General features: G+C 37.2%; 1 protein-coding gene across 1 annotated transcript; it reads left to right on the top strand.

The window, feature by feature from the left end:
* Window positions 1-4,144: 4,144 nt before the first annotated feature.
* On the top strand, window positions 4,145-8,625 carry LOC117305745. The gene is made up of 4 exons (XM_033790621.1): window positions 4,145-4,387; window positions 5,304-5,457; window positions 6,614-6,756; window positions 7,616-8,625. The coding sequence occupies exons 1-4, from the start codon at window positions 4,327-4,329 to the stop codon at window positions 7,771-7,773; spliced, it is 516 nt and encodes a 171-aa protein (XP_033646512.1). The 5' UTR covers window positions 4,145-4,326; the 3' UTR covers window positions 7,774-8,625.
* The last annotated feature ends 621 nt before the right edge of the window (window positions 8,626-9,246 follow it).

Below are 9,246 nucleotides of genomic sequence, written 5' to 3' on the forward strand. Positions count from 1 at the left end.
AGTAGTCACAACAATATTGTGAAACTTGTCCCGCATCACAGCAGAAATAATCATCAGAAGCATCGAAGGACTGAGGGCAGTCGAATCCAGGAACATCTCTCGCATCCCAAACATCGGGGCAGGACGTCCATATAGTTCCATATACTTCAGATAAAGAATATCACTATCAACGCTGAAGTATTAAGTATTAATATAACATTAAGAATGGGACTTATAAAGCACCATTCCATCTGTATATGGCGCTGTAATATAGAAACAAAGAGGATAATGATATTACAGAACTACTGGAAACAAGTGAGTCTTAATAAGTTTTTGAATTAATGGCGAAGCCGTGTCGAGTGATCTGAGCTAGCTGCAGAGGAATATTGTTCCAGAGTTTAAGGCCAGAAATAGAGAAGGCTTTATCAGCAGAAGAGTTCATTGATATTAATGCAACCAAAGCGAGTCTGGAGGGACTGAATAGTCTGACCTCATTTGTAGGACAAAAGATTATTTGTAATAATTTTTTCTCTTCACTGTCAAAACTATAAACGCTTCTTCACGCGTTTAGTTTTGACACGTCAGTCGTTTGCATTGTGTTTAGAATGTGTTTAGGAATTAGCGTTTAGAATGGTTCCAGTTGATGAAAGGCCGGTTGCTTAGTAATCGGGTACCAGACTATTTCTGTGTGTCTGTTGAGGTCAACCTACCTCGCTTTCAATTATATGAAGTGTTTATGTTGATTGTAAACGTGCACCTTCCTGTTAATTTATGTATCAGAAATCAATCATTAATTAGTAGCACACAACAGGCCAAAGTTTCATAGAGTTGCTTACTTAAAGGAACGTTACAGAATTGGTAAGAAACAAAAATCATGAAGATCACAGATTTTCATAAAACTTACACGGTCTAATGATGATGATGATAGTTAAAAATATCCCTTGAAATATTTCTGTCTGAAATGTCATATTTAATGAGAAATACATAATCTAACTTCGCGTTTGGAGTTTAATGCTCAGTGAGCGTTTTATTCCTTTTTATTTTGGCATCGATGCAATGCAAAATTTGTAATCGGTTTTCCACTATTCTCTCGTGACCCAGATGGCCGATCGATCTCAAACTTCTACAGGTTTGTCAGTTTATGTATATGGTGGATTACATAAAGTGCTTACACTGCCATCAACTGTTTTGTTAGCAAAAAACAGTTCTGTAATGTTCCTTTAAGCATAACATAATGTTGCTTACTGGAATAATGTTACGAGCCAAACTGCCATGTCACACGTATAAATTGTTAGTGGCATCATGCTGCTTTCTACGTTGCAGAAAATTGTTAAGCAATAGTTTCTGCTAAAGCAGCTCTATGAAATTGGGCCCTGTTTGTTTGGCATTATGTATCGATGCATGAAGCAAACAAGAGCCTGTTGTTTAGTATACTACAACCTAATACCAGGCTGCGAATGATTCGAGATTCGTATTGTATCGAAGGAATGATTTACCTGGTGAAATGTGTGCGCTGCCAAGAGCCAGAAATAAGCAAACACAAGTTGTCGATCCCATTTCTATATTGGCCTTCAGTTGTGTAACAAGAAATACTTTCAACTCCACCGGCCCATGCTAGTGAACCAATATTTTAAATGATTATCCGCTTGAAATGATGACAAGCGATATTGTTCGGTTTTTCATGTCAAATTGGCTCACAACAAATTCAGATAACAGACTTCGACCAGACATGATTGTTAACTTGAAAAACAATAATATGATGTACTTTAAACGATTATCAGCCAAAGGGAAAAACTGATAGGGACACGGGCGTGAACTAACACGGCACGCCATTGTGTGGAGTCAAGTTTTTTACTCCATGAAATAGCCGAAGGTGTTAGTTAGCAAAGTAAAAGGAAAACCGTGCAACTTTGAGGCATGTTTGTGTGGATCATTATATTCTACTTTTCAAACATCTTTCTAACCATTGGCATTTTGTAACAATTTGCTACAAACGCTTTTCAGAGACCAACTCGACCGATCGAAGTACTTTTTGTTCGTACACAGATTTACATTCAACTTTGGTATAAAGATAATGGTGGTAGAAAGCTTCCATTAAAATGTTACTTGATGATGTCCTGTAGTTTTTGAGAAATTATTTAAGCATGTACAACGGATTAACGCGACTCTCCTGAAAACATCGCTCTGTGGTGTTCACTTTATTTCTCATAAACTTGACAAATAATGATGCTGAAATTTTTACAGGTAAATTACATTACATACATATTTTCTTTCACTGTGAGTAGGGATTCATTTCATGGCTAAAAAACTTGATCTACAAAAGGTATAAAAAAAAGGCTACCTAAACGAGATCAAAAATCGAGTTTTATAATGCTCACTCCTGACCCCAAATTTCTTTATAAATGAACCATAAATACTTTAATTCAACACAATGTAACGACAACATGATTGAAACTAAAAGATAAGCAAACTACTTTGTTAGTCACCATCAGGGCCCAATGTCATAAATCTGTTTGGCAGAAAATACTCCTAAACAAATTTCTTTGCTAAGCAAAAAGTGGGCCACCAGTCGCAACAATGTAAACTGTATGGAATCTTGGCTGGTAACTGTTTTTGCTAAACAAGATTTCCGTGTGCTTACACTGTAAACCAATTGGGTAAAAAAATTCTCAACTTTTTACCTAATTAAGGGCGAATAGTGAACTCCTTTTGGGCAAAATATTACCCATCAAAGTTAGGCACTCTGATTGCCAAATAATTGGGTAATATTTCCGCATCAATAGTTGGGTATATTTTGGTAACCAACAGTTGGGTAATTTTTTGTTTACCCATTTTCTGGGTATTTAATACATTATCAATAACCCACTTATTGGGCGATGATTTTATTAATGATTTAACCCTTTTCGGTGTTATCCAACAAATGGTGAATGTATTTAACCCTTTGATTTACAGTTTCTTCTGTGATACGTCATACAACCAGGCGTAGAAAATATCATTTCCACGATGCCAAACGGTGGTGAGCTGTGACCTTCCAAGGCCTTGGCATCTCTCTCAAAATCGAGAGGGTGCTCAGTGGTTTGTAGATGCTTTGGAAGGTTTGTTTTCAACTAAATACTGTTTGTTTCTTGTTCAGTTGTTGTACACAGTCGTGACAGTTGCAGCGCAAGCACACGCATACATGCCACAACCGGCGTTGCACATAATGGCATGATAAAACTGAAACTAAAAACTGAAACTAATTCAACAGTAGTGTCACTTTGTTGCTCCCCCTGCAACTGTCACGACTATGTACGACTGAATAGAAAACACAACTTCATATTTAGTTAAAAATTAACCTTCAAATTTGATCTATATCTACTGGAAAACCCCGCTCGTCACAGCAACTCCTCCACTCGCCATGTTGGAAAATATCGTTATGTTTGTTCATACCTTGCCCATCTTTTGGGCAACTCTTTGATCGTAGTGCGCATGATCGGATGATTTTGACCAACTAATGTGCATCATTTTAACCAACAATCGAAATTAACTAAAATTACCCAAAAAGTTGCTCCAATAAATAAGCAAAAGTGTAACCAACAGTTATGATAAATTCAGATTACGAATTATTTGCCCAACACTTGCCCACATTTTGTTCCGCTTTTTAAACAAAAAATTGGCAAACAAAATGTTTGTCCAACACCAATTATTGGTTTTGTTGGGCAATTATCGACCAATAATTGTTGAAGTTACTTTGCCCAACAAATGATTTGACCAACGTTTTTGCAGTGTAGCAAGTTGTCAAAGGTCAAAGCTCACTGATATACGTGGTTGAAACTAAATACATTATTTTAGTTTCGTTTCAGTGTTTATTTTGGTTGGATTCTGAACGGAAATCTGTGTTGATTTGTTAGAATTACTAATACCAAGGCCCCTATTACTCAGCACCGTGTGATATAAGTATTTTTTTTATTTTCAGTAGAGCAAAATCAAGGTTTGGGACTCTCTGATAAGTGACGGTATTGGCAGACTGATAAAGTAAACTAGTCAGTTTCCATTTTGATTCTGTCACTTATACATTTCTGTTTCTATACAAGCAAAGTTTTTTCGAACATAAATCTGCCAAAACAAAGGTGATGTTATCTCTATAAACCTTGAACTCAATGAAATAGTAAACAAGTAAGAGCAAAGTCCGAGGTATAGAAACCTTTGCGTCATCGAAACGCCATATACTCTGAAACGCAATCTTTTGGTAAAACTCAAGTGCGAGGTTGCTTTTCGTTCATAATAATTTAGTTGGTGATATTTGAACGGTTTGTTTTGTGGTTTTCAACTTTTGAGACCCAAATCTAACCGAGCTTTCATTTTGAAATGGCATTCTCAATTGGTGTGTTGGTGCTTCTGGTGATTAGTGGCATCTGCGTCTCTCCAGGTAATTGTAAAATTTGTTGATCAATTCATGTCATTGGTGATTTGCAAATGTCTATGTGGTAGGCCTATATACACCTTCGTTGCCTTTGAAGTTAATGCTAAACTTGTAATACAAGGTTGGATACGTTGAGTAATTCACTTAAACAAAAATCCCGTAAAATTTACGATCCTTTTCCTGGCAGAGGGTGCCTGTTAAATCACCGTAAACTTTACTGTGGCAATTTGGTAAATTGGGCCTTGAAGGGGTAGTTTGCAAAACATCCACTGTGAAATTTACTGCACTTTACCTGGCACCCTATGCTGCCAGGTAAAGCACCGTCAATTTTACGGATTTAATTTTTTTTTTATTTACAGTGTTGGAACCTATTGCTTGTTTTATCCTTGTTGTAGAGATAGAGGCCTGCCATAGCACTATAATCTGTGAAAATGACATTCAAATAGGTGGTTTCTTTTTTGAGATATTGCCGAAAATCCGGAGCAGAAATGTCCATGCAGGAGGTGGAATAATCCTACATGAATGTATACAATCTGAGAACGTTACGCGGTAACGCTTCTCAGATTCAAATTGTGCCCCTACCTACCTCATTTTGGGGTTACGTTGTTTTGAACGTGAGCTAAACAAGATGGTTGCACCCAAGATAGGAAACTCCAGACTTGTAAATCAGCCTGGTGAAGGAAATCAGCTGTTATTTTGTCTACATTTTTTTGTTGTAAAGAAAGCTAGCTCAGTGATACACTTTCCTAGTGCTGAGGACACTGTTCCTTAAAACTCTGTGAAATCTAAACCACAGGGCTTACCAAAATGTGGGAATACCATCGCTTCAACATACCACATAAATTTGGTTCCTAAGAGTTTCAGACTTTTCTGCAATGACTCTCACCCCTCCAATACACTGTTTTTCCCATTCTATCTTTAGTGCATGGTTATTCATGCCCTGCTGTGGGTGATAGTTCTGGATTCGTCTGCCCGCAGAACTTTGATGCCGTTGATGATTTTTACTGCTGTAGTGCGGGAAAAGAATACCAATTTTGTTGTGACTACTACGAATACTATGGTTATGGATATCTCAGGTATACTATTGACGACTACTATACTACTACAAGTATTAATATCGCAGGGATACTATTTATTATAATACGACTGCATACTACAATTATTGATATTGGTTATACTATTCTTTACGACTACTATACACGTATGGATATCTCTGGTATATTATTCTATACGACTTCTACAGTAATTGATATCTGACGTGAAGTCTGCTACAATTTATATACATAATATTCTCAGGTATTATTCTATAGAACTGGGCTTCAACCATGGATATCTCAGGTGTATTATATTCTATACGACTACTATTAAAGACAGATGCATGTTTCATGTGTGTTGTTTTTATAATATGACACCTGCTGCAGTATGTTTATCTCAGGTATATTATACTTTTCTATATATCAAAAAGACCACTACAGGACTACTATACAAGTAGGGATACTTTGCTACTCCATATAATTGAATAGATCGACACCTTTAAGATAATAATTTCTGTTTATAGAAGATAACGGCTGCGGCTCAAAGTTTGTATCAAACTTATATCAAAAAGTTTGACAAAAAATTTACGGGGACTTTAGCTTGATGTTGTTGTCACTGCATAGAATGGAATGTGTGTGTCTAAAGTTTGTTAAAGCAGTGCATTTGTTGCCCGGTGTGGCAGGAGATTCTGTCACCCCATGCGGTGGAGCTGTGTACAAACTTCTTCTGATAGCGCCCTCTATTGAATCACCCTCAGCCCGTGTTAATTTTACGATGGGGGACAGAATCTTTGGGACAGATTTCCCTATTACACTGGAGCTAATGTGTTACAAAGTGTACATGTTAAAACAAGGAAATGTACATTAAATGTGATTTGAGACATTGCATGCATAAGGTATCAAATTTTGTTTGCGGTTACACCGTGTGTGTCTACTTGCCAGGTATTTTTTTTTTTAGAGAACTGTCTTGCTAAATTATTCTACTACCGCGAAGTATACATTTAGACATGACAGTTCTTTTCACAACTGAGATGTCTCAAGAAATCTTAAATATCCTCCGCTGTAGTAGAACATCATAATAGCAAAATAGTTCACTAAAAAACAAAATCTACTTGGCAAGTAGACACACACATGGTGTTACCGCAAACCAAATATCTTGTTTTAAACCTGTATTTCATTTGGTTTTATTTCTCCACAGTACTGCAGCCATTATTGGTGTGATAGGTGGAAGCCTTATATTGCTTATACTCATCATTTCATCGATCATAGCTTGTTGTGTCTGCTGTGCAAGGGCGCCCCCTCGCTACCCAGTCAGCACTCGTGTCCACACTACGACTATCGGTAAGACTCAATGGAACACGCATAGACTGGTCCCTCCTGGGACAGGTATTGGCTCTATACGTTAACCCATGCACGTCAGATTTAACTGTGAATCTCCAGTACCCAAAAGGCCATGTAAAATTATGCGAGGTCAAAGGTGATTATGTACGTGGGCCCACAGCCGACCTCTGGCGTAATTCATAGTAAGATATCTTTACAGTCTATGCTCTTTCGAAGTTCCATCTGCAACCTTTTGTTATTTTCTCAGAAATCTGAGAAGCGATTCGCGCATGAATCGTTTCTCAGGCTTAAATGTTTTGAGGTGAAAAAGATCCGAACCATCTATGAAGGGAGTCCTTCTTCGACAAAAAAATATCAAAACTATTTAACTCAATGGTCATCAACGTTGTAAGAGCATAATGAAAGAAAAAACACCATGTTGCACAAAATGTGTGTGATTTCATTCGGATGCATTCGGAAGCTTCAGGTCTGAAGTCTTTTAACATGTGAGAGATTACCTCTTTTCTCAAAAACTGTATTACTTCTGAGGGATCCATTCCTCACTATGATGTATACTATTAAAAGCTCTCCATTGCTCGTTACCAAGTAAGTTGTTCACTTACTGTATTTTTAAGTAATTACCAATAGTGTCCAGTGTCTTCAAGCATATGCTGTAAATGGGGTAACCATGTTCCAGCCGAAGGAGGAGGTGGCAACGACCCCTGAATCAATAGTTGATTGTAGCTTACACCTTGAAGTGGCCTTCAGGCCTTGTGTGTCTGGCGACTTGTGTGTCTGGCGACTTGCATAATATTATTTTTTTTTTTTTTACTTGTAGGCGTTGGACTAACATTTTTTCATAATGTCTTTCCCACCTTAGCACATCCTTGTGAACCCTCAGCACCCATCATGACCGTCAATGCCCCACCGGGTTACTACACCGCTTCAGCCCAACCAGCACCACCCCAACCCCCACAAGGAGCCTTCGAAACCCCAAAACCAGGACAGTACCAACAGTTCCAAAATGAACCCATTTAAGGAGAATAGTCACGAATCTGTTCGGTAGAGTCTATTCTCTGACTTAAACTATTTCCCCAACATTGTCAAATTGTCAAAAAAAAATTACGTTTGAAACATTATCGAGTACAATGTTTTCATATCGGTTTACCATTTATTGTTTAGGAAATTTGAATAAAACATGTGTCCAGCATTTCATGTTGTCTTTCAATTTGGAAAGACAGTAATTTTCTAGTCGAACAATCACTTTGGGTTGGTACAAACCGACTGTTCCGTGTAGATTCGTACTGTCAGAGTTAGTCACAGTTTGTTTGATTGGACAGAGATTCATATCCCATTATTGGGTAATATAATTACTATATATATATATATTATTATAATATAATAATTTTGTCAACGTTAATTCGGTTAGACTTAACTAACTTGCTTTAGATTATAACTGTTTTGTTAGTTTGTACCGTTGATCGTTTATTCCCGCAACTAAATCACGGGATTAGTTTACAAATCAGTAACTTCAAGGATGAAAATATTTTGCTAACTTTTTTAACATGGTGTTTTCTATTAAATTATCATTTTGTAAGATTTTTACCACAACTTTATAATTAAAGCAGTGATGAAAACGTATTATTGATTGACTGACGACGAACTCTTCACTTATTTTAATACCCAATGCAGTCCACAGTATTGTTTAGTTTTCCATCGATATTATTGATTTTCAGATAGAGCCAACTGTATTTTTAGAAATCTTATGGCACTTTGTGGTTTATGTGTTTTGTTTTCCAACGGTTTTTATTGATTTTTCAGATGAAAAGTGTATTTCTAGAACTCTGTTTGCGGTTTCTGTTTGTTTTGTAAGACCTGTGAATAGGGGAGGGTTGGGTTTGGACGGAATGGGAGGGGCTCTTAATAAGAGCTTGTGTAAGAGATATTTATAGTCCATGGATTTTACGTATAATGACAGAGCATGACGTCTGGGCATTTAATTAATTAATTAATTAATTTGACAGAAACAACAGGGGGCGTGGAACTGTGTGGGAGGGGGTTGCATCTTGTGGCTGGTTAGGTTGTGAGTAGGCCTAATCATTATTCGGCCATTGTTTTTTTTGTTTTATGAAAAATCCCACTATTAAGCATTTCAACGTAACATTTATATTTACAACTTTGGGTAGGCCTAGCTTGTGAGTCAGGGCGGGGGGGGGGGGGCAATTCTGTTTGTGTTTTTGCAAGGCTGTAGCATCCGTCATATTTCGCTCGCTTAGTACTTCATCTCCCAAATTCGAAAAGTTTGCATAGTTGCTGATTATTTGATTATTTTGTCTAGTAATGTTTTTTGTTTGTTATTACTATAGGCCCTTGGTGTTAAAACAAGTACGTAGAGTGGTAGTCATACCGATGAGGTAGCAATTGACGCAAATGGGTTGAACCATCCACGATCATGAAGAGGTGTGTGTGGTTTAATTTCATATAAGGCAAGCATGTTGGGGTTATTATACC

This window comes from Asterias rubens, unplaced genomic scaffold (genome assembly GCF_902459465.1).
Source record: "Asterias rubens unplaced genomic scaffold, eAstRub1.3, whole genome shotgun sequence".
NCBI classification, from domain to species: Eukaryota; Metazoa; Echinodermata; class Asteroidea; order Forcipulatida; family Asteriidae; genus Asterias; species Asterias rubens.

What these genes read in the sequence shown, in the direction of transcription:
- LOC117305745 (XM_033790621.1), top strand. Translation starts at nt 4,327, where the DNA reads ATGGCATTCTCAATTGGTGTGTTGGTGCTTCTGGTGATTAGTGGCATC. An exon ending in TGGCATCTGCGTCTCTCCAG is followed by an intron (nt 4,388 to 5,303) that starts GTAATTGTAAAA and finishes TTCTATCTTTAG; the next exon opens with TGCATGGTTATTCATGCCCT. An exon ending in TATGGTTATGGATATCTCAG is followed by an intron (nt 5,458 to 6,613) that starts GTATACTATTGA and finishes ATTTCTCCACAG; the next exon opens with TACTGCAGCCATTATTGGTG.